The sequence below is a fragment of the Paroedura picta genome, chromosome 10, assembly GCF_049243985.1.
Source record: "Paroedura picta isolate Pp20150507F chromosome 10, Ppicta_v3.0, whole genome shotgun sequence".
Classification (NCBI taxonomy): Eukaryota; Metazoa; Chordata; class Lepidosauria; order Squamata; family Gekkonidae; genus Paroedura; species Paroedura picta.
Window position 1 is genome coordinate 53,773,368 of NC_135378.1, and position 26,276 is coordinate 53,799,643.

The 26,276-nt window shown below is 44.3% G+C and overlaps 1 protein-coding gene and 1 long non-coding RNA gene across 5 annotated transcripts in view; one reads left to right on the top strand and one right to left on the bottom strand.

Annotated features, from left to right (window-relative positions):
* Positions 1-727: 727 nt before the first annotated feature.
* LOC143819082 (uncharacterized) lies at positions 728-20,547 on the bottom strand. 4 transcript variants are annotated; one of them, XR_013224773.1, is made up of 4 exons: positions 20,358-20,547; positions 14,800-14,948; positions 3,335-4,411; positions 728-2,773 (listed from the first exon to the last, which is right to left on the bottom strand). It is a non-coding gene; the product is annotated as an uncharacterized LOC143819082 (long non-coding RNA). The 4 variants fall into 4 exon arrangements; XR_013224775.1 differs by having other exon boundaries at positions 3,335-3,436; positions 14,405-14,948; XR_013224774.1 differs by having other exon boundaries at positions 730-2,773; positions 3,335-3,436.
* Positions 20,548-20,564: 17 nt separating this feature from the next.
* Positions 20,565-26,276, top strand: part of FREM3 (FRAS1 related extracellular matrix 3) — a 79,547-nt gene continuing 73,835 nt past the window's right edge. The window contains exon 1 of the mRNA XM_077300200.1: positions 20,565-26,060. Within this exon, the coding sequence (XP_077156315.1) occupies positions 20,825-26,060 (5,236 nt within the window). The 5' untranslated portion in view covers positions 20,565-20,824. The remainder of the gene's footprint in view (positions 26,061-26,276) is intronic.

A 26,276-nucleotide genomic window follows, 5' to 3' on the forward strand; every position in this document is an offset into this window, starting at 1 on the left:
AGGCCATAAAACAAACATAGCAGAGCCCCCCCAAAAAGAAAGAAAGAAAGAAAGAAAGAAAGAAAGAAAGAAAGAAAGAAAGAAAGAAAGAAAGAAAGAAAGAAAGAAAGAGCCTGAGTTAAAAGGAATGTCAGAATTCTCAAAATTGGTGTCAGGCTAATAAATGACGGAAGGCCTTTAATCAGTCAAAGATCCACAACAGAGAAACAGGGTTACCAGGTAGCATAATTTTGGTATGTACAAATGGCAGACTTGATCAACTAGCTTTAGCTCACTTTTCACAAAGCTCACTATCCACCCTGCCAAGCCTCTCTCACCACACCATCATAGGATACATGAAGTTGGTCTGTCTTCTCTGTGATCAGCATCAGCTGCCCATGGTTTTGGCAGAGGAGATCTTTCCTAACCCATGCTCATTTGACTGGAGATGCTAGGGATTACACCTGGGACAACATACCAATGAGCAGAGGAGGTGGGGAAATATCCCTGAACCAGTTTGATTCACATAGAACCTCAACCGATTTGTTGGAATTAAACTCAGTATTAGGGTAAAACCTCTTCCCACTTCCATAGTCTCATTAGCTCTGGAAAACCAACAAATTTGTCAATTAGAGGTAGTAGAACGTGTGGTTTAAATTGTTTTTACCTGTGTCAGCAAAATCAAAGTGCATCTAAAACACTATCATTGACGATGGAATGGCCAGATATTTTCCAAAACAAGGCTAAGAGTTTATTTAAGGAAATATTGTGGTACAGGAATTGGAAGGTACTTAAACATAACTGCAATGTAGTGGGGAAAACACAGCAACAGTGAAATGGTTGAGCTCAGAAGGACATGCGTTAAAAAAATTTTAGTAATAATTTTTATTTCAATTCAGGAAAGAAAAAAAACAATAAAATTAGTAAAAAGGAATACACATTTCTAGACTAATCTTTAACACTTATACATAAAACACTTCGCTGTATTCATCGTACGTACTAGATTTTCTTTATGCACACTTTCCAAATATTTTGCAACCACAGGGCAAATCCACCATAGATTTAAAAAGAAGCCCTCCTCCTCTTCATATTTCCAATGGATACCTCTGAAATTTTAGCCAATCTTGCCAGGGCTAGGTAACATCACTATATCTTCAAGCAAATTTCTCTTATCCCTACATTTAGTGATACTTTAGAAAACCTATACTATGTTCTGTTCTATTCCATCAGTCAGATAAGTAACCCTAAATACATTTACAAATTTATTTTACAGTTTCTCTTTATTTAATTGGTGGAACAGACAGTGAGGTACCTGGCTCCAACCAACAGTCTTCCACAGTATTCTGCAGAAACTGAAGCTTCCAAACGATCCTCAAGGATAGCTCCAATAGAGCATATTGCAATAGTCCAGTCTAAATGTAACTAAGGAATGGATCACTGTAGCTAGGTCTAACTGACCCAGGAACAGATATAGTTAAAGCACAAACTGGAGGTGGGCAAATAGCTATAGTAGCCACCTGGTTTTCTAAGGAGACCACTAGCTAATTGCTCTGCAAAAAGTGTGTGTAGTCCCTGGTCGCTTTTTTTTACTAACCCAGAGACCCTCTACCTTGTGAGGGTGAAGTTTCAGCTTGTTCACCCTCACCCAACCCATTCCTGACTCCAATGTATATTTTATATACTTGGATTATCCAAACCCAGTTATACTAAGCTTACAAGAACAGGGGGCACAGCAAGAGATGTTTAAACCCTACCCTTCCATCCTACTAATAAACCCAGTCTTGGGTTTCATGCAGTTCAAGATGTTTATGGGCACCAATTCAGCTTTGGAAACTGCTATGGAAACCATGTTAATTATGTGCCCTTGACCAAGGGATACCAAGTGACATGGAGAAAACAGAGGCTTAATGTATGGAAATAGGCAATTGAAGCTTTTCATACCATATCAAGCCTTTATTAAGGGGGCAGACCACCTGGCTATCTTGACCTACAGAAATGAGCTGTTTGTAATGTGTTCCTCATGTTGAATTACTCAGTATTTCTGATGTGGCTCAGCACATTTGCCTTACTCTTGGGATTTTGTTCTTGAAGAATGTGTAACTGTCAATGAATTAAACATGTGAGAAGCCGGGCAACATTGTCCATCCGCAAGTGGTTGGGTGATATCACCAGTCATGTCACGTTCTTTTCATTTTACAATGCCTAGGAATCCAGATCCTAATTGGAATGAAGACAGAAGTTAAAACGAACATCTAATGCTGTTTAGATTTGCTTGTTTTCCCCTTTTAATAGTTGCTAGATATTCCTAGCTAATTAGAATTGTTCTGAAAGAGATTTTTTTTTTAGGGTGGAGTTTTGCAATTTATTTTAATTATGCCTTTCATCCCTACTGTTGTCTTCTTCATGACTTTGTTGATAGTTTTGGTTTATTGTGCAGATGTTATCTTGAAACCTGTACATAGCTTTGGCAACCAAGGTATATAACTGCTGTGGTATCCTTCTCTAATCTCACATTCTACTGTCAAGTTCTGCTGCGGACACATCAAAGAGTCCTCCATTTAATCTCTTCTAAATTACACATTTGAAATACACAGAAACAGCAACAGCTGAATAGACAATTATTAATAGGGTTCATAACAGAAATCTGCATATAAAGACAATAATCTTTTCATCACTGAAATTGATTCCAGTCTTAGAGAACATTTTGTGTCCATGTTGTATGGAATAAAGCCTATTAAAAAACAACTCTTCTCTTCGGTGCTTGTGTTGCTCCATTTTCTTTATTATGTTTTTCCTACACAGATAACATTTTCAAGTGAGACAAGGCGAGTGGGATGCACTAGCTTTGCTAATAGTGTTGTTTAACTTTTCCTCCCTGTTGTTGCCTTGTATATAAAATAGTAAACAAAATCGAAGCTCCAGTCAGAACCATTAAAAAAAAAAGAAATGTTATACTACTGTGCTCATGTGTTGAGCCAAAGAAACGAGCTTTATGCCTTAGCAAGTACATAAAACACAATAGATCTCTGTACAAGACTGCAAGCCTTTAATCCTCAAAGGACAGGCAGTTCCTACAACAAACAGGACAAGAAGCAATGCCTTTGGTGTACATCTGCAGGTCCTAACTTAATTGCTTTAGGTTGGACTGCTGTTCTGCAGACATCCCTGACTTTTGGTGCTCTGTTTCCCTGCATCCGTTTTTCAGGGCTGATGGGAGCCCTGAGCTCTTGGGTCCCTCCTCTGCATGCAAGAACCCACACTGCATCCAGCACATGTGGAATGAAAGTTCTCAGATATGACTATTGACTCCTGTATATGCATGCAAACCATGAGCAAATCCCACCTATCTACTTACATGTAGTCCTCAAAAATGAGTTCCAGGCAATTGGTTGACATACAGGAAACCTATTAACATTCCTGGAATCTTCTGCACACACATTTCCTCAGATTCAAGTGTCTGTGAATTCAATGGGTTTAAGAAAATTTACATAAGATTAATTTTTTAATGTGGCGGAAAATCAGGTGTCTCTATTTTTTTTCCAATAAGATTTTTGTGATGTCAGCCTCATAACACAAAAGTATTTCAATTAATAAAGTAAAAGTCCAGGCAAAACCCTTTGTTTCCCTCGGTCACTTGTCCAAGTAATTCTTCCTTCCTCTTTCCCCCACCCTTGTAGTCTCTCCTTCCCCACTTGTTTTGCCCAACTCGTCTCCTTTCAGTGTCAGTCCTGCCCTCTGCAGTGGCTGCACATGCGCAGTTGCCATTGTTACTGTTTGGAATTTTTTTTAACAGTCCTATAACTTTATTTTTTTACTTTTCATATTTTCCTGTTTGCTTGAGGTTTGCCCTGGGTTTGCAGAAACGCATAACTTAGTTCTATGTTCCCTTTCCCCGTGGACTTGACCTACATTAGTGGAACCACCTTCGGCTAGATAGATAATGATATGGTTCTCAAAAGCAAACTGAACCAGATTTTGAACATGTGCAAACTAAAAGCTGTAAAACTCAGTGACAAATGCCAGGGATTCTTTCCTTTCACTGCCTTTCCCAGACATACTGTCTTTCTGACTATAGAACAAAATTGGGGAGAGCCAAACTGTCTTTTTGACTGTAGAACAGCAGTAAGAGCAAAACTGGGGAGAGCCAAACTATCTGAACTCCTAAAATTAGAGAAGGGGCATGTGGCAGGAGACTTCTGGAGCAAATCACAGGCAAGCCTGACCTGGAGCCAACTGAATCCTCTCTATATTTAACTTACAGTTGGAATGAGCTCGATTCTCAAGTATCTGTGCCTGAGCAAGTGGCAGATACAGTAAGGGCAGCATCCGGTTTCATAGGTCTTTACCAAACGTGTCGCTGAAATAATGTAATACATCGCTTGCCAAGAATCCGCAGTATGCTGTTAAAGGCCAACATGCGTGTGTGTAAAGCCTGATAAAAATAAAAAGAAGAGGTTACTGGTAACAGCCGCCAGAACACTACTTGAAAAGGGCTAGCTTGGCTTTTGTCTTCCTAAATCCCTTATTGGATCGCCCTGTATTGTAACAGCGAGAAACGGCAACTGAATGAATGATGACGGCATCCCTTAAGACTGCCAACAGCTGCAAGTGACAATATGACAGTGCAATCCTAAACAGAGTGAAACCCTTTACGTCCACAAAGTCAACAGATGCAGAAGGGCATAACGCTGCTTAGGATTGTATTGTACCTGTACAATACTTACTCACCAATACCTTACTCACGAAATCAGTTTTTTGTGCGATGCCTTCACATCTCTCTTTCATTTCTTCCACAAAGTCTTTCCATGTTCCAAAGAGGTCCCACATCAGTCAGAAGCAACTGCAGGTTCTGCGACTTCCTGCGTGGAATGTAGCTGCAGAGGTTGGCAGGCACTACTAGGGCTCTTTTACACCTCCTATTTGCTCCAGGATTGCAACTCCTGGGAACCCAGGTTTTTTCTCCCCTACTTCCCCACAGCACTCCGGAATATTTGTGATCCTCCTGGGATTTCCTAGCATTTTCCTGATCTTTCCCTAATCTGCTTTAAGTTGAAAATCACAGCAAATCTTGGATGATTGCCTTGTGGGGGGGGCAAGTTTGGGGTTTCCTGATCACTCCCATTTCCCCTTCAGCAGATGTTTTCTCCCCCCTCCCCTACCATCAGAGGCTTTCTTAAAAATCTGCAACTGAATATCATCATAACAGTTAAATGTATCTGATTCTTAGTTCCCCTCCTTAAAAAAAAATCTCTGTCCTCTTTCACTGGAAGCCTTGGAGCCACTTTGACAGCCCTTCTAAGGGCAGAAAGGAAGGATACAAATCTTGTAAATGAATAAATAGATATAAATGGTGAAGCTATGAAGGTAAAGTTACATCCTTGCAATGAAAGACAATATTTATCTTTTAAAAAATAAAAGAGCACCTAAAACCTAGATTGTTCTAATGTTATAGAGATATATTGATATATTTCTTGCTGATTAAGAAACCCAAACCTGAAATAGCAGATAATGTATGGGGGATGGCTACTGCCAGGGGACTGGGCAGGGAAACTATGAGCCACAGGACCAGCACAATGTCCCCAGAAAAAACTGTGCCATTGTGGCAGTGCCAAAGCCCAACAGGACTGAGGTAAAATCTGAGCATCTCTGAAGTAGAAACGGAGGGGGTGGCATTGTTCAACAGGACTGGTATCAAGTACAGAATCACAATCCAAGTGAGGGAGGAGGGGTTGCAGTGACAGCAGAATGAGCACAATAGTGACCAGCAGTGTAACCCAGTGCCAATGTGGCAGCTGTGCAAACCCAACAAAACCCAACAAAGCTAACCAGTGTCACATCAAAGAATCCCGGCAGAATTCCACAGCTTAATGTCCCAGTTACTTCTTTCTAGTCCTCTTTGAATTTTGATTTGAGAAGAGTAGTTCATCTCAAATTCCTAGCACAGTGAGTGAGGAGGCAGGCACAAGTAGGTGTTCATTTTAAAGTCCCAGGCTGGGTAGCCAAACAGTGGCAAGTTCTTCAGGAAGACTAACTGCTCAAGTGTCCACGGAGCAGGTGTGAGTGATCAGAGCTGGCAATGTCGCTCACATGGAGAAAAACCTGGTCTTTCTGCACACTTGTCAGAGAGCATGAGAGGAGCCTCTGGGCCAGCACAGAGAGGCCAAGCAAGACTGCCTCTTTCATGGCCCAGTAGGTCACCAGACTGGCGGCCTGTGACTCAGTGCTCCACAAGCTACTCCCTCCCTCACCGTTGCAGCCCTGTCTCATGTGCCTACCATTCCCAGAGGGGCCAAGTATCTTCACAATGAGTGCCATCTCATAGGTGATCGTGTTGTAGCTGTGGGGGGATGCTGCCTATCAGGGGAGGTGGGAGTGAACAGCTGTGGAGTTGCTTTCACACACACACTTCCTCGGCTTGCACCAGCATGCTACTCTTGGCCTGCCTGTGCTTAACTCACTGGGAGAGCTTATCTCTCCAGTGAATGAGTTTGTCAGCCCACTCGGCAATAGTTGCCAATATGTAGGCTCTTACCCTGCCTAATACTAATTTCTCCACCCCCCACATCCACAACTGCTGGTTTGTCACCAGTGAGCAATAAGCAACAGATATATGTTGTGCGCCTGAAGAGAAGTCCAGAGGAGGGGCTGCCAGAGAAGCAGATTCCTGCCCAGTGCCAGCATCTGAGGGCATCTCTGGCTGGTGTCTTCATTGCACCACTGCAGCCAAAGAACCAAAGTCAAGAATTAAGCAGACAAAGGGTCCCTTGGCCTCCTTACCTACCACCAGGTCCAAACAACAGCAAAACTCCACACAAATAACTGCAAACCACAAAACCAGAAGGAACTAAACCCTAAGAATAAACCTAAAGTCAACAAACAAAAAGGCTTGAGACTTCCCCCTGCTCCTTCCCCTCCCCCAAACCACCAAGCCCCAAATAGTGAATGAGAGTTCAATGGTTTGGGGAAGTTTTAATCCCCCAAAGTATTTTTCAGCAAACCTGGGATTTTCTTCATGTTTGTAGAGAACTTCTCCCTATCTGGCCCTAGCTCCATTGTGCAGATCTAGTTTGGAATTAGTTAGATGATAGCTAGCAAGCAAGCAGGCAAGAAAGATCCCTATGTATGAATATACACCATTCATTGTTATATAATCATGTAACGACAAACTATTTATAGTTTTTATTAACTTATACGGGCAAAGTATTTCTTTGCCATTTTACCTTCCCATCATATTAATAGTCAATTAAATTTGGCAGCTGTTAAAAATAATCAGTCAAGAAGGAAATCATTCAACTTAGTATGGGCTACATGCCTCCTCCAACAGCTGTCTGTGCTGCTCCCTGTTTTAATAAATTGTAAGGCAATTATGTGAGTGAAGCTTGTATGAAACGGATTTTAAAAGGAGGGATCAGAAAGTCAATGCTCCGCTGATCAAAGATATGAAAGTACTTGGATATTGCAGGACTAGTGGTATTCCCCTGTGTTGGAATGTGGAATTTCGTGTGGCCAAAACATTTCTGAAGGGAGTCTTCTCTCTCCTACGCACTCCAAACCGCTGCTTTGTGAGGAATCCCGGGATTGTTCGGTTAAAAGCTTACAATCAAAACGTGTGTTTTCGTATAGCTAAATACAGGGTTGTACATCTGGGAACAAAGAATGCAGGCTATGCCTAGAGGAAGGGAGACTCCCCTCTTGGAAAGCAGCCCATGATTTTGACGTCCTTTGTAGGTAACTGACATATTACAAGTTCTTAATAGTTCACAGGGTAATGGTGACCTTTTAGATTTTAGAATTTATCTACACGGAGGGGTTTTTTAAGGGGCACCCTTAAGGTTTTGCTTTTTTTTAAGTTGACATCTGAAATTGTCCAAGGATGAATGAAACCAGCAGGAGTTTGGAAATATGTCTTTTACAGGTACACTTGTCAGAAAGGTGAGATTGGCCTCAGCATCCCGTTGAGTGTACACACTCCAGAAAGACTGGCCATTGGATAATATATAAAATGCCCCTTTAGTATGTAGGAAGAAAATAGTATGTGTTCAGCTTTAAACTACCTTAAATTTTACTAGTGTTCTGTTGTGCAATGTGTATTTATTTTTAACTATTCTGGTTTAAACAAGTTCATCAAAGTTATTTTGTGATGGTGAACTGAGCAACAGCAACTTCTTCTCCTGGGAGGGAATATATGTTGATCCTGCATGTACATGTGCATAACTATTGGTAGGAAAGTCCCAATGTGTTCACTTTAAAAATAAAATTGAAGACAAATTGCTGGATAAATGTGGGGTTGATATCCTACACTAAGCCTTATAAGTTTTGCAAATAATGTTAGAATTCCTGTTTGAAGAAAATCATGCATACACTGTAGGGTGTGTGCAAGATTAACTTGCAAGTGCAGAAATATGAAGGCTATCTTCATAACAGGTGATGATTTTTATTTTAGAATATTTCTTACCATTTAAGTCAAACAGGTTTTATTATTAAGTTGCAACCTATCTTTACACAGCCCCATCCTATGAAGAATAAGATTACTTCTTAGATGAATAGAATGAATGTTGCAGGAATTATACCCAGGTCCATGTTAGGCAGACAGAAACCAGCTCTTTGGACCCACCCCCATTGGGGATACCTATTAACAGATTATTGAAACCTGTCTCCTATTTGTAAATAGAAAGTTGTGGAAAGATGCCCTTCACTTAATGTCCACCAACTCAAACAGTAGGTTAACTGCATCTTCCAACTATCAATATTAGTTCGATATCACAACAGAATATGTGAGTTTTGTCCTACCCCCTTGTCTTAACCTGGATCTGCCTTCCAGTCTGCTACTGGCTCCTCTAAGCATTTGGGCGGGTCTGAGAGTCTCCCATCCATCAACGCATTCATTTATCCCTTTATTTATTTATCTGTATCATAAATAAAGCCAGAGAGGGGTGGTGGGAGGCGTGGGGACTCATCACCTACCTGACTGGGCCCCTGGGGAGTCACTCACTCTGGAGCAACAATCAGGCAGGGTATGGCCTGCTCCTAACTGCCTCCACCTTGCTGATTGGTGGACGGAGACAGCACTCACCCTTCAGAGGACCAATGAAGTAGGGGACATGCCATCCCCAACTGCCTCCCCCTCCACCTTCCAGCTGCACGAAGAGATAGCAGTCAGGTAAGGCAACCGCAGCCTGAGCAGCCCTGCTGCAGCCTCACCTGGTCTCAGCGAGGATGCCTGGGAGGGTGGATGGGGAGAGAGGCAAGAAGTGCCTGGCTGAGCTCACCCCTGCCCCAACCAGCCTTGCCGCAGCCTGGTGAGGCCTCAGTGGGGCTGCCCGGGTGGGAAGATCGGGAGGCAGAGCATTCCAATCCAAGCTCACCCACACCCCGACCAGCCTTGTCACGGCCTGGCAAAACCATGGCAGGGCTGTCTGGGTGAGTGGAGGTAGGGAGTGCTCCCCTGAGCTTGTCCCCACCCAGACCAGTCTCATTGCAGCCTGGCGGGGCCTTGGTGGGGCTGACCGGGTGGTTGTCGGGGGGAGGCGGGTAGTACTTGATAGAGCTTGCCCCCACCCCATCCTAGCCCTCAATGGGGCTGCTGGGAGGGGGTGGATGATAGAGTCCATTGTATTCTTTATACAACGGGCTTTTCTGCTAGTTTATTTGCATACTGCCCTTCAGTAATGTTCAAGATGGTTAACATAAAACGAGTAGCAGCAGCCACCTTCAAGAGATCAAGGTTTGATGTTCATCCTTTTTCATGCTGTCCAAACAACCTCTGGAGAAATGGACGAACTTATCTACTGAGCTAGGCCCTTCCCCCTGTCCCATTCTCTTACTTCAAACTAGCCAGCCTCGCTACTTCTGACTGGGCTTGGCTGCTGCTGTTAGGATTGGAGTGTCTGTTACTGCCAAGCTGGCTCATCTCCACCTCTTTTCTCTGCAGTGGATAGTCTTTTCTGAAGCTTTGTATCAGGGTGGGCTAATTACCACTGGCCAGGTAATTAACAACCTGCTGGGCTCAGAAGGAGGTTTATGGCAGGGCATCAAAGGGCATACCCTACCCTGAAAAAAAATTAAACTGATTAAGTTTGGTTCAAAATAGAAGGATGGAGTAGCAATGCCTAAGTTGTTATAGCAACTAAAGCATGCTTGGTTGGAAAGATGAACAACTGAAAGGAAGGCAGTTTGGGTCACTACTAAGGACAGGGGAAGAGAGGAAGCAGTATCTGTGATTGATTGATTGATTGATATTGTATTTATATACTGCCCTCCCCGAAGGCTCAGGGCAGTTTACATGAAACAACAAAATAGTACAGGTAACATCATTTTTTAGGCCATGTGACAGCTCATCACTAACCAAAGAGAATAGGGCTGGGACTTTTTCTTCACTATCCTTTAACTCATCAAACTTGGGGAAAGAAGTGGCAGAATAGTCTTCATAAGGAGATGCAGGACTCTCAGCAGGCCCAATTTTAAATGGATTAGGTTGTGTATGTATGTGTTTTTTCATGAAATCTAATGCTCTGCTCTCCATAAATAAATATTTGATCAACACCCCTCCTAATATATTAATGTCTTCTAAGGGCAGAGGGGACACTTATTGGGTCAACTTGGAACCTCTTACCAAGTTCTACCAGAAAGACAGCCTGGTTATTTCAAGCCCTTGTCCTCCAGTGTGAAACTATGTGAAAGTTCATTGTCAAATACAGTTGAGGCCCTTTTTTTCATCCAGTTTATTATGAGGGGAACACATTAATCCTCCCCCTGTGGATACAGTATATAATGTATGCATCCCTGCCTCGTACAAGAGCTGAAGTACCGAATGGCAGTTAGGACACCAAAGCTTACTCCTAACAATGTGTACTTCATAATTAATCTCACTGATTACACATCAGCACACCCTGTCAGACTATGTTATTTATGATACATAATTGAAGAACCAGTGGGGTGATATACTGGCTACAATTCTAGACCATGACTGGAGAAACCCAAGTTCAGACTCACCCTTTGCCTAGAGCTCACTAAATGACTTTGGGCCATTTGTTCTCATTCAGCCAACTGACAGACTTTTTTATCGAGGTTAGAATAGAGAAGAAGTCACATATGCCACCCTGAGCTCCTTGCAAAAAGAACTGGCTAAAAATACAATCACCAGTATGTATTCTCCAGAAATGCTTTTTAAAATCTCTCCTATTGAAAGTACTGGAACTTCAAAGATTTTAACTTTGTCCTGGTTTGCTATTAAACACATAAATGAACTTCTCCTTTTTGTTTGTATCTGACTAAATAGTGCCATTGAGTACAGGGTGCAGTAACTAGCTAATATGTCCAAAAAACTTGCAGCAGCTCGAGAAAGTGACTAGAAAGAATGTTCTTTATGTTTAAAGAAGATCTAGAGATAATTTAACCCATAGACTAACAATTATCCAGCTAACAGCGACTCTGAAAAATCGAGCTAGCATGTCAGAGCAACACTTTGGAATTAATTGGAAGCATGCCAGCAAAAGAAAAAAAGAAAAAAGAATTAAATACCAAGAGAACTGCATAATATAAACACACTGATTGCATAACTCAAAGCATCTATGTGCATTGTAACTAGGGTTGCTAACTCCAGTTTGAGGAATTCCTGAAGATATGGGAGCAGTGCTTAGGGATGGCTGATTTTGGGGACGGATGCAGGAAGGAGTTCAGTGAGGTTGTGATGCCGTAGTCTGTCTCCCAAAGGTGCCATTTCCTCCTGGAGAACAGATCTCTGTAGTCTAGAGATCAGCAGTAATTCCAGGAGAACTCCATGCCCCAATTAGAGGCAGACAGCTCTTAATTGTAACATGCTATATTGTTTTATTGCTGCAGCAAAATACACTGATACTTGTTAAAATTTATTTGATGAATTTCTAGACCACCACTCTGTGATAAATGACTCAGAGTTACCAAAGCATCTTGCCTTAAGCAGAGAACTACTATAGTGGTTGGGTTATCACATGGTGAGACTTGAGTTTCAACAGCCAGGTTGTGAACAAATCACACAATGTTTGATAAAGTTTTGCATACTTATAGCCCCTTGTCTAATGCTGGGAGCGACTGAGGGCAAAAGAAGAAGGGGACGACAGAGAATGAGGTGGCTGGATGGAGTCCCTGAAGCAGTCGGTGCAAACTTAAATGGACTCCGGTGAATGGTAGAGGACAGGAAGGCCTGGAGGATCATTGTCCTTGGGTCAGAAACGTGATGGGTCGGACACGACTTTGTACCTAACAACAACAAGCCCTTTGTGAGGGTTACCCATGTGTCTTCTTCAAGTGGAACCTGGAAAAGCTAGATTATCAGCATCCACGCCATAAATGATGGTTGCTGGCAAACCCGTTAATCAGGGCATGTTAAGAGAATGCAAAAAACCTGCTTTGTTTTGTAAGACCCCACAAGCCAGTCCTGCTCTACAGCCAGGATCCAAAGAGCTATTAGAGATAAAGGCTTGGATGTGAAGGTTTTTTTCCTCTGCTTGTTTAAACAAACAGCAGACTTCCATATCATATCACAACTTGCTGCAGCTTCAAAAGAGTTTTGATACCTGACCTTACAGGGAGAGGGGCTTCAGTTTGAGAAGTACAAGTTCAAAGCACCCTTAGATGTGAGGAACAGCTTGGGCGGCTGCCTGGATTCATAGTAACAACACCGGGTCTCCTACTCAGCCCTCTGGCTCTCCTACAACACATTTTAACTAGAGATGGGATTTTCAACCTGGCACTTTTCAGGCGTGATATATGTGTGGACATTTTCAGAAACATTGTGAGAAAAGCAAGATATGGGCCAGAAACCAGAAGATTTCATTACCAAAGGGTGAACTAAAATGTACAAACACTGTGAAATAGGGGTTATTACATTTCTACTGCCACTTTTGACAACTGTATGCTTGAGAGCTTATCCAGTTGCCTGAGAGCTTGACCATTTGTGCTCGTGTTATCTTGTGTTTAGTGCTTAAAATTTAAAATTGTACATATTTTAAAATGTGTCAAGAGCTGTGCATTTACTATCAGCACATTCAAAGACAGTGTAATGGTTACAAGTCCTGTGGAATATACTTATGCAATAGACACCTGTTCAGGATTTTCTATAAGATTTTTCATTGTTAAATTATACAAAAAAGCTTTAAGTTCTGAAGGATCTTCCCAATAATTTGTCAGAGTTAAATGCAGAATCAGGTATCTGCTTGTGCAGTAAATAACACTGTACATTCTCAATCCTTTCCATCTGTCCATTTTATGTGACTCTGAATCATAGTGTGACAGAATCATGCATTGCTATAAACCGGGTTTTGTGAAAGACCTTTCTGTTCTGATGGGCTGTAGTTGGTAATGACCATAGTAATTGGCTCTGAAATGCCAACCCTCAAATACATCAGAGACCCCACAATAGGCTACTCTACTTAACTTACCACCTAAAGGTTAATATATGTACAGCACTGTTTTCACAGCCAAAGGGATATTGACTAACGGGATAGAACTCAGCATCATGCTAAGTGGAGAACACAGCCAATAACTTCCAATTTTTTGCAGGTTTAGAAGGCAATGCAAAGAATATTTTTCACACATTGCAAAATCAGATGGGCCGATAAAGCTGTAAAATCATGTTACTGTGGTCCAAGCAAATTATTATCTAATAAACTATTTTTAATTTAATATCATTGCCCCCATCTTTGAATAGCTATTAAGGTGACTTATAAATGCTAAAAGAGGCTGTATAATTTAACGATTAAAAACATACAATAAAAACTATTACAATCGAAAGAAATTCAGGGCATTCCTTAGCACTTTGGTTCAGACATGCTAGTTATATTCCTATGGTTAGCATGATCATCAAGCTGCTAAAAATATCTTCATCATCATTATTTCACTATCCCAACTGCGTAAAGCAACCAGATTTTTTTACCTGTAAATGAGCATGACCATGTACCCATAGATATGTATGCAGCCTAGAATCATAGAATCATAGAGTTGCAAGGGGCCATACAGGCTATCTAGTCCAACCCCCTGCTCAACGCAGGATCAGCCCTAAGCATCCTAAAGCATCAAAGAAAAGTGTGTATCCAACCTTTGCTTGAAGACTGCCAGTGAGGGGGAGCTCACCACCTCCTTAGGCAGCCTATTCCACTGCTGAACTACTCTGACTGTGAAAATTTTTTCCTGATATCTAGCCCAGTGGTCCCCAACCTGCGGTCCGCAGCCCGGTGCTGGGCCGCAAAGGCCAGGGCGCCCGGCCGCGGTTCCCTCTCCCCGCCCCCCCCCCCCGCAGTAAAAAACGTCCCCGGGCCGCAAGAGGGCTATCATGTCCCCTCTCAACCTCCTTTTTTCCAGGCTGAACATTCCTATTCAATACCAGTCACATAATTTGCCAGTTTGTTTCCAAGTGCTTTTTAACTTTCAATATCTGGGATATGCGTACCATAAGAGCTGCCTCTTTCTTTACAAGTCCATATGTTGATTAAGATCTGATCAGATACAAGACTGGTGGCAAGAAGTGCTTGGTCTTTCCCAATGGTGGTTTCTGGCTCTTTGGTATAATCTTCCAGAGAAGGAAAAACATATTTGCCTTTATCCTTTTGAAAGAATAAGAAGTCTCCTACTTGTGGTTAATCATAAAAACACTAAATTCTGTAGGGAATTTTAAGAAACATTTCTGTGGCTGATGTTTTGTCTTTTATTATGGTAGCATTGTGTATGTTATTTAAACATTTTCTTACTATTTTCATGTGCCCCCAAACTTTGAATTTAGGAATGGTGATATATACATCTTTGGATAAATATAAATATGCTTTTGGGGAAGGAAGATTAGTATACCTGTTCTCATCAAATCTTGGGAGGATCGATATTGGATGGGAGACCACCAAGGAAGGCTCTGCAGAGAAAGGTAATGGCCAACCACCTCTGCTTCTCATCTGCCCGTTGCTGGGGTCACCAGAAGTCAGGCATGACTTACAATACAATACCTTTATTGGCATAAAGCAGATAAGCAGGATAAAAGTTAGTCAGGATACGTCAGACAGTTTAAATTTAAATCATGCTTGTAATATAAAAGGCTGATTATGCACGGCGGCAGCACACAGTCTGCCCTGGAACTGTGCGTGCATGCACACAACTCTGAAGTGGGTGGGTTCCGCTGCGCCTTACGGCAATGACGACAGCAGGGAGCATGGGGGTTCCATTGTACAATGATGGGAGAGGTGGAGGGGAGGAGCCTGGCCTCAAAGGCCCAGCTGTTCCCATATGCAGGTGCCTGGCCCAGCCAGGCTTCTGATGGCCACTGTGGCAAGAGACACAGAAGAATCTACATTCCCTTGCTGCAGGCCATCAGAGGCCCTAATGCGGTCCAGGGCCGGGAGGGGGCCCAGACGGTGTCAACATCATATATAAGGGGGATTAGCCCCACTGTCATGCGGGTGCCAGCCCCCGTCCCTGCTTGTGCATAACTGGTCATAATGTTCCCACAGGGTTCAGCAGTGTCTTGTTTGGCACATTTTAGATTATGAATTTCATCATATTAGAGCAGGTTTTGCACTTTTCATCTCTTGAAGAGGATTCTGCCCCTTAGTATGTATCTGTAATGGGGTGAAATAACCATTTGCTCTTTCTTCCTGCTGGCCATATGCTTATAATGTATAGGCTGCATAACTCTTAAAGAAAATCTTGATTATGTATAAGCAGTGTTTGCCAGAAATTTACAAACCAAAACAAGCTGGGCTTGGACATCGAGTCTGAAAAGAAAAATGTTCTAAATAGATAAACAAAAGAGATTCTCTCTCCCCCCCCCCCCACACACACACAATCCTCTACTCTTGCCATCCATTTTTTAATTCTAACCTCTTCTTAGCATCATGATAACCAAATCTAGCTTCTTTCCTCTTAAGCTTACACTTATGCGTAGCTTACACATGCAGGAGGATGAGAAGATACTGTCAGGGGGGTTTCCAGTTTGGCAAGGTCCATCATACAGAACATTCCTTGCAAAGAGATCCTCTTTTAGCTTGATGTGCTAGATTTCTATTTACTGTGGGGTTTTAAAAGAGGGGAGCAATCAAAATGTGATTCTCAATCTGCGATCTCATATGAAACTGGCCATCCTACCACCTTAGTGTTCAATTACCTAATTTCTTACTTTATTCTCTTACATGTATAACTCAGGCCTTATTCCTTCTCTGTAGAATCTTAAGAATGGGACAAAGTTCAGATCTGCTTAGAAGCCAAATCCGAGGAGTATATTAAAAATTAAACAAACATAGTTAAAGTAACTCAAAAACAACAACACACACAAAACCTTTGTACAGTGTTGTCTCATTACAGAAACTGGAGGGGTTTTTTTCAAAATAGATTTTTATTATTTTACAAAAACAAGAAAAAACACAAAAAATCAAAGCATAAAGAACAAACTACTTGCATTCTACTACAGTTTTAGAAGATAGAAATCTGTATCCCATGCATCCCCCTCCCCAGGCATGACCATTTCTGAAAATGTATTATTTAAATGGATCCATTTAAGGTAAACATATCAGGGTTCGTAAGAAGAAATGTTCTAAAAAGTATACTAATCATATTTGGCATTATGTGCAAAAACATGAACATGAAATTGATATGGAACAGGATATCAATTTTATACTGTCTACCCATTTGCCTAATTAGATCTTTGCTGACTAAAGTACAGATAAGCAACCTAAAAAGATGAAACGTAACTCTACGTACATTTAGTCTGAAATAACGGTATCTGCCTCAAGGAGTTTTGATGCAGCAGATTTTAGAAGTTTCTGCTTCCTTAATGAACTGCAACATCCTGTGTCTGTCATTCCAAGTCACTATGTTAGTATTTCTTCTGGGAAAGAATTTAGAAATACAGATGTGTAAAAGGTTTATTTTCCCAACGCAGTGCACAGAATGACTGGGTGTATGGACAACTAATTTAAATTTGTGTCTCAATGGATCCAAGGTTCTGTGTGTCCCTTACTAAACAGATGCTTCCCTCTTTCAATAACGGGGAAAACATGTACTACATCAGAAGAGACAGATCTCTTTTGAGGGAATAACCCTCTGTTCCTGGTCCTTAAAAAGGAGTGTAATCCCATGTTAAAACTGGTTGGTTCTTTGTTGTGTATCTTTATGTTTTATCTTAAGAACGTTTTCCTGGGATTAGGCTCCATTGAATAAGGTGACTTCCAAGTAGGCCTGTTTAGGATTATTCCTCAGTCTTGTCTGGGTTGTGCTTCAGCTTGTTAGTCCTCATCTAGCTCATTATTGACTTCAAAAAACATGTTCAAGGCATCCACCTCACCCAGACACAGCGTAACAACTGAGCACACACTTTGCCTGCTGAAGGTCCCAGGTTCAGTTTCTGGTACCTCCTGTTATATCTCAGAGTGTTCTAGAAAAACACTGTCAAATCAGGCAATATCAATATCCAGACTTATTACAATGTGGTTTCAAAAGAACATTATCTAAGTGTGTCAAAAAAGGATGTGTGGCATCTACACATACTACATTCCAAAATTCTAGATGCTTTATGTAGGTTTCAAATACTGCAGGAGACAAGACAGAATTCCCTGGGACTACCCAGCACAGGTGCCACAGGGTTGAGCAGCTGGCCCAAACCTTCTCATGCCAGGTAATAGCAAAGCTGCCAGAACCTGAAGTCCATCTCTGCCAACAAGGCCAAAGGATAACAGTATCAACAGCTTCTAAGAGAGCTGGAAGAATAATAGGATCTGAAGTGACCAGAAATGAAGTTCTATACTTACTGGGGAAATTAAAAACTGGTAAGTCTCCAGGTCCTGATGGAAAACTCAAAGATGAGATAGTTGATCTGCTAACCTGCACATGCAATCTATCACTAAATTCAGCTGTTGTACCAGAAGACTGAATAGTAGGAAATGTTACACCAATTTTTTAAAAGGTATCCAGAGGGGAACCAGGAAACTGCAGGCCAGTCAGCCTGTCTGTCTTAGACAGATTATTAGAAACTTTAACCAAAGAATTATTGAGGCATAGAAGGCAAAGCTTGCTGAGGGAAGTTTTGGAGTTCTTTTGAGAAAGTGAACAATATAGACAATGGTAACTTAGCAGACATTATATCCTGTACTTCCAAAAGGCTTTTGACAAGGCATCTTACCAAAGACTCCTGAGTAAATTTAGCAGTCATGGGATAAGAGGATGGGTTCTCTTATGGATTAAAGAATGGTTAAATGACAGAAAGAAAAGAGTATGAATCAATGGACAGTTCTCACAATGCAAGGAAATAAGCAGTTGGGTCCTACAAAGTCAGGATTATTTAATTTATTCATAAATGACCTGGAATTAGAGATGGTCAGGATGGTGAAAACCAAGGCTGACTGTAAAGAGCTCCAAGAAGACCTCCACAAATTGGGTGGCAAATCAACTTCAATATTGGTAAGTGTACAATGATGCATACTGGGACAAAAAAATTCCAGCTTCCAAGTATAGGTTAATAGGTTCCGAAACTGCTGAAACTGAGAGGGGAAAAAACCTTGGGGTTATAGTGGATAGTTCAATAAGAGTGTCACCCCAATGTGCTGCAGCTGGGAACAATTCCGTGTTATGGATTATTAGGAAAGAACAACATGGCCAATTTCATAACACCCCATATAGATCTATGGTGCTGCCTCATTTGGAATACCGTCTATAGCTCCGGTCTCCAGAAGGACATTGCAGAGTGAGGAGTGCAACAAAAATGATTAGGGAGTTGGAACTCCTTCCCTATGAGGAAAGGCCAGGACTTTTCAGTTTAGAAAAGAGATGGGGAGGACCATAATAGATGCTTATAAAATTATGCACAGGGTGGAGTTGACAAAGATAAATTGTTCTCCCCCTCACAAAATAGTAGAACTCAGGGCCATCCAATGAAGCTGATGGGCAGTGAGTTCAGGACAGACAAGCGGAAATACTACTTTATACAGAGAATGATTAAAATGTGGAAATTACTGCCAAAGGATGTAGTGATGGCCACAGGAATAAACAGTTTGAAAAGGGGATTATATTGGAGGATAAGTCTATCAGCCTATCAGCCATGGTGACTGAGTGGAACCTCCACATTCAAAGACACTAATCCTCTGAATCCCAGAGCCAGGAGGCAACATCAGGGATTGTCTTTGGCCTCTATGTCCTGTTACTGGCCATGCAGAGGAACTAGTTGGCCACTGAATGAGACAGGATGCTGGATTACATGGACTAAGTCTGATCCAGCAGGGTTCTTCTTATGCCAGCACGGTCATACCCTCATGTCTCTCACCAAACAGGGTGACCAGGCCTGTTTAAGTACTAAAGTAGGTCGGAAACTTAACTGGAATGGGTCTGGATAGCTATTTCCTCCATTCGTACATTTTTCCCAGACAGGGGATTCAATGTTGGCAGGTGACCAAAAGTTATTAATGTCTTCTAGGTCAAAGAGAGCTTCATCAAAAGGGATTCAAGCAACTTCCTTCACAACCATTTTTATTCCTCTCACTGGCATGAACCTGAAATAAGGTTTCAGAGCATCCTACAAGTTCCAAACATTATAGAGGAGATAAAGAATCAAATCTAATTTTACATATCTCAAGCTTGTCAACTTTAAGACTGGAAAGGGACTAATTCATGATTTTTCACGTAGAATCTTTAATATTTTGGAAGTAATTTTGGAGGACAATAAGCAGCAACCTGTCCGGCATGACATAAGGAGAGTGAAAGAAAAGTGACAAGCTGGGAGGAGTGAAATGATGCCTACAGCAGGAAATAATGCAAAGTGGGGGATACAATCAGGAGTAAACAGTGTTGACTGCATATGTGGTTTTCATATAAATTATATTTTAAGTACTTCGTAGGCAGCTTGGTCCTTGAGTGCTTTGCAATCTCCCCAAATCTTTGGGAAATTAAACAGAAATGCAGTAATCTAAAAATTCCACAAAATGGAAAATTAATTCAGTTTATTGACTTCAGCAGACTTTGAAGTTATTCTTCATAGGGTTGAGGACAGAATGAATATCTGTGATAAGGGTCCACCTGGCATGCATTCTGATTCTATGCATGTAATTTCCAGTAAGTTATTCCCAAGTACATCTGTGAAGGAGAAAAATGCATATAAATTCTGTGCTTATTCGAATGGATGTCTTATACATACACCACCACTTCCCCAAGATAAATAGGAAATTAATTACCATGGTCTTAATCTTTCTTTCAGAAGCTGACTGATCGAATTACTTCTGCAAAGAGTGCTGAGGCGCCTGAACTCCTCTATCTCCTGTAGATATCACACAGCACTTTGCTTTTTTGATGCCTCAGGCTGAGAATTCAAATGCAGAAAACCACCCATGTGCAGTACTAAACCACATTTGTTGCGAAGAGTGCTTTTCCTATCTTACCTCTGAGACCGGCACAACAGCGCTGGAGAAGGTGTGTTTCACCCCGCCGAGCTAGCAAGCCTGGGCTCCTGACCCTTAGAGAAAAGTTCTGCCCCAGGCCGGGGGGGGGGGGCGGCGGCAGAGGAGGCGAGTCCCTCCCTCGGGGGCTGGCTCAGTTCGCAAGGGGAGTCTGGCACGCCGCTTTTCGGCTGCAGGGAAGGTCTTCGGTTCCTGGGTGGGCCGCGGAGGGGGGCGAGGGAGTTCCTGGGCGGCGCGAGGAGCCGCCAGCGCCCACCCCCTCGGCTCGCTTCCCTTTAGTACCTGCCGAAGCCTGTGGCCGCCGCCAGAGTGTCCCGCTCCGGAGCCGCCAGGGTCGTGCACCTTGCCTCAGACGCCGCGGAGGCGAGGCCGGCGCCGGGTCCCAAAGCCCGTCGCAGCCCAGGCGCCGACTTGCAGCGCGCGACGCCGGCCGGGCAAGAAGCAGCGGCATGGCCGGTGCAACGAGGCAGCTCCGCCGCTGTCTGGCGCTGCTCGGCGGGATGCTGCTGCCGCTGCCGCTGCTGCTCCTCCTCCTCTGCAGCCCGCTGCCGGCGGCGGCGGGAGACCCTTCCCGGCCCCAGAACTCTGCCGAGCCGTCGCTTCTCGTCCTGCCCGGCGAGGCCGGCGCCGCCGACGGCAGCGCGGCCGGGATCCTCGTGGCCAAGCGCGGGCTGCGCGTGCCCTTCGGCCGCTCCGTCTGGCTGGACCCGGCCCGGGACCTGGTGATCCGCGTGCAGCCGGGGGACCAGTGCGTGGTGAGCGTGCTGGAGAGCGGCCCGCCGCCCGCCCCGCACCGCCCCGGCGCGCTTTCGCCCAAGCGCTTCCCTTGCGCCTTCGGGCCCGGCGAGGTGACCTACACGCACTACGGCTCCCGCAGCCCCGGCCGCGACCGCCTCAGCCTGCAGCTCCGCTACGACTCGCCCAGCCGCACCCTCATCGCCCCCTTCACGCTGGACGCCGAGGTGCTCTCGCAGCAGCTGCGCCTGCTCAGCCGCAACCTGCCGCTCCCCGTCGAGAAGCTGCGCGGCCTCAGCCCGCCCCTGGACGCCAAGGTGCTGGCCTTCGCCGAGGCCGGCGCGCCGGGCCGCTGCCGCCTCACCGCCCTGCCTCACCCGCCCGGCAGCGGCAGCCACCTGCCCGCCTACGGGCGCCTCGTGCACGCCGACGGCCGCCCCGTCGCGCCGGGCTACACGCACGAGTGCGGCCGCTTCCTGGCCGAGGGCATCCGCTACGAGCACACGGCCGCCACCCCGTCCCCCAACCGGGACCACATCCCCATGCGCGTGGAAGTCTGGGAGGAAGGCGAGGCCGGGCCGGGCCCAAGCGAGCAGGAGTACTTCCAGGTGGTGGTGCGCATCCGGGAGGGGGCAGAGAATACGCCCCCCAAGCCCAGCTTTGTTGCCTTGCTCATGATGGAAGTGGACCAGTTTGTGCTCACGGCCATCACCCCCGACATGTTGGCAGCCGAGGACTTGGAGTCCCCTTCGGACCTGCTCTTGTTCAATCTCACTTCACCCTGGCCCAGCGCCGGGGGGCAGGACGCGGTGGCCAGTGATGACCCCCGGTTACGAGGCTACTTGATCAGCACCGATGACCCCAGCCGGCCACTCACATCTTTCACCCAGCGAGAAGTAACAGAGCTCAAGATTGCCTACCAACCCCCCACCGTGGATTCCGACTATGAGCGGCTCTTCCAGCTGGAGATGGAGGTGCTGGACCCTGAGGGTGCCTCGTCGGAGCCCTTTGCCTTCATGGTGGTGGTGAAACCGATGAACACGTTGGCCCCGGTAGCTGTCTTTAACCGTGTTGCTGGGCCCCAAATGATGCTTTTCGAAGGACAGTCGAGGCCACTTTCTGGCAATCTGGAAATCAGTGATGAAGACAACTTGGAGGATGTGAAAGTATGGGTTACAAGGGGACTAAAACATGGTGAACTCAGGGTGTTGGGTGCCCCGCTGAGTCGCCAGTTTTTCACTGCAGCGGAGTTAGAGGCTGGACAGGTGATTTACCAGCACGACGGCAGTGAACACAGCTACAGTGACAACATTGTCTTCCGCATGGGTGACGGACAGCACCAAGTGGAATTTCTTTATCCAATCACCATTGCCCCTGATGATGACCAGCCACCCCTTCTCAATGCCAATACCGGTTTAGTGCTAAGTGAGCACCAAATGGTGCAGATTTCTCCTTTTGTCCTCAGTGCTGCAGACATAGATTCTGATGACTCTACCATTCGCTTTGTACTGAAAGAGGCTGAAAGGTCTCCAGGGGCATCTACTCCTTCCCACCTTGGTGAACTTCTGCTGCGTCAGGCGGAGGTTCCATCATCTTATGAGAAAGAGGAGTATGTGGGTGGGGAGCATGGCAGTGTACCCTCCTGGCACTTTGTGGAGAGTGAAGCTGTGTATGAGAAAGTGGTGACTGAGTGGCTGCAACAGGATATCCTGGATGGGAAACTGTTCTACAGGCACACGGGGCCCCATAGCACCACCCTAGTGATGGATCAGTTTGCATTCTATCTCCAGGATGACAATGACCCCCCAAATCAATCTGGAGAACAAGAGTTCATCATCAAGGTCCAGCCAGTAGACAGCTTACCTCCAGAGTTGTACCCTGGTACCACTTTGCAGATGACGGTCCTAGAATATCAGATAACCCACTTCAGAAAGCGCTACCTCCGCTATACTGACTTGGACACAGATGACAGGGAGCTGAAATATACTGTGCTCACACCCCCAACAGATATTGATGAAAACCATCCGGTGTTGGCTGGGGAGATTGTGTTGACTGACAGGCCTCTAATATCCATTACACAGTTTACTCAAGCACAAGTAAATCACCACAAGGTGGCATATAGGCCTCCAGACCAAGAGCTTGGAATTGCCCCAAGAGTAGTGGAGTTCACTTACAGGGTAGAAGACACAGCAGGCAATTCTGTGCCAGGCACTTTCACTTTCTTCCTGCAGCCAGTGGATAATCAGCCCCCCCAAATTACCAATGCTGGCTTCACTGTGCCTGAGGGGGGCAGCTTCCTTCTGACTAATAGTCAACTAGATGCTACAGATAAGGATACAGACCCTGACCGGATTGTCTTCACTTTAACTGAGGTACCCCAGCATGGCCACCTGCGCTACCTGGAGGAAGGACAGATGGCACAGGGTGAATCTTTTCTGCTAGATGACATTGCTAATAGCCGCATATCCTACCAACACAGTGGTGATGAGTATACAAGTGATGCCTTCCAGTTGGATGTGAGTGATGGAGTCCATCAAGTGCCAATCACCATTCGGATTGTCGTTCAGTTAGTGGATGATGAGCAACCCAGCATCACTGTCCCTGGTAGTAATGGACTGTTGGGGGCTTTTATTGATGTCCTGGAAAACAGTGCTACTGAAATCACTACTTCTCTTATACAGGGTACAGATGAGGATACTGATGAATTGGCATTAACTTTTATTGTGGAGGATCCTCCTAAACTGGGTGACATCTTAGTGGATGGGGTGCCATCTGAGAGGTTCACCCAGCAGGACCTCATCAGTGGCACGGTAGTATATGCTCACACTAGCGGAGAGATTGGATTTAAAAAGACATCTGATTCTTTCAACCTTACTATCTCAGATCTCTCTAGTGAGTGGGTGGTGGGAGGCAGCACTGTGGAAGGGGTGCGTGTGACTGTGACTATTTTACCAATGGACAACATTGCTCCAGAGGTTATGTTGGGGGAGGAATCGTTCACTGTTTATGAGGGTGGGAAAAATGTGCTAAGCTTACAGCTGCTCGATGTGGAGGATGTGGATACTCCTAGAGATGACATCCTGTGTACTATCCTCACACAGCCCTCTTCTGGGTACTTGGAGAATATCTCTCCAGCTCCTGGGTCTGAAAAATCAAGGGCTGGGACTGCCATTAGTGCCTTTTCTATTAAAGATGTCCGTCTTGGACATATTAATTATGTGCAGAGCATCCACAAGGGAGTAGAACCTTTGGAAGACCGATTCACTTTCCACTGCTCTGATGGAATCAATTTCTCCCCCCATCACTTCTTTCCTGTTGTCATTATCCCGACTAATGATGAAAAGCCAGAGTTGTTTGTACGTGAGTTTGTGGTGCTAGAAGGGATGAGCTTGGTGATTGACACTCCTATTCTTAATGCTGCTGATGCTGATGTGCCCCCAGATGAGTTACGCTTCTTCATAACCATGCCTCCTAAACATGGACAGATTGTTCACCAGTTGACCACTGGCACTGTGTCCATCCACAACTTCACCCTGGATGAAATCCGGGAAGCATCCAATATTGTATACGAGCATGATGACTCGGAGACTAAGGAAGATACTTTCAAAATCCAGTTGTCCGATGGCCTGCACACTGTGGAACAAGAAGTGTTAATTATGATCATTTTGGTGGATGATGAGACACCCAGGTTGTCTATCAATGATGGACTTGAAGTGGAGATTGGTGAATTCAAAGTTATTACTAATCGGGACCTCACTGCCACTGATATAGACTCAGAGGACAAAACGCTGACCTATGTTATCCGTTTGTTACCCAGGCATGGCCTTCTGCAGCGTTTAAGCAGAGATGGAGAGGTCTTGGGCAACATTACACTGGGCATGAATTTCACGCAAGATGATATAGACCAGGGTTATATACGTTATATTCACACTGGCCAACAGGGAATACGTGACTTGGTTAAGTTTGATGTCACTGATGGTATAAACCCTTTGATAGACAGGTATTTCTATATTACCATAAGTGGCATTGATTTAGTATTCCCTGAGGTGATCAATAAGGGGGTGACATTGAAAGAAGGTGGAAAAGTGACTCTTACTACCGATCTGCTCAGTACAAGTGACATTAACAGCCCCGATGAGCATCTGCGATTTAGTATCACCCGTGCCCCAATTAGAGGACATCTGGAGAACTCTGACAGACCTGGAGTTCCTGTCACTACCTTCACCCAACTTCAGCTAGCAGGCAACAAGGTCTATTACATCCACACAGCAGAGGATGAAGTGAAAATGGACAGTTTTGAGTTTGAAGTAACAGATGGCTATAACCCAGTTTTCCGGACTTTCAGAATTTCCATTACTGATGTGGACAATAAAAAACCAGTTCTAACAGTCCATGACCTGACAGTCCAAGAAGGGGAATCCAAACTGATCACTCCATTTGAGCTGACTGTAGATGATCGTGATACGCCTGATCATTTACTCCGTTTCATAATTACTCAAGTCCCTGTTCATGGCCAGATTAGATATAACAATAGTTATTCTGTAACCAGCTTCACTAAACAAGACTTAAATGAGAACATGATCAGCTATAGACATGATGGTTCAGAAACTTGGCAGGATAGTTTCTCTTTCACTGTTACTGATGGCACCCACTCAGATTTCTATGTTTTCCCCGGAACCACCCTTGAAACACGCCACCCTCAGATGATGAAAATACAGATCAGTTCTCTGGACAATGGTGTTCCACAGATAGTAGTGAATAAGGGAGCCTCAACCCTGAGAAATCTTCCGACTGGGCATCTAGGATTCTTAATGACCAGCAAGGCTCTGAAGGCAGAAGATAGAGACAGCCCACACAAATTACTGAAGTACAAGATCACTGATGGGCCAAAATATGGACTCATAATTAATACCGGCCTAGGAAATGGAAGCATTAAAGCCTTCACACAAGGTAAGACTTCCACCTTTGTTTGTATTTCGTGTTTTTAGTTATCCAAAAAGAAAATGTATAAATGTAACATTCAGTCTGGGAGTTCAATCCCAGCAGCCGGCTCAAGGTTGACTCAGCCTTCCATCCTTCCGAGGTCGGTCAAATGAGTACCCAGCTTGCTTGCTGGGGGGTAAACGGTAATGACTGGGGAAGGCACTGGCAAACCACCTTGTATTG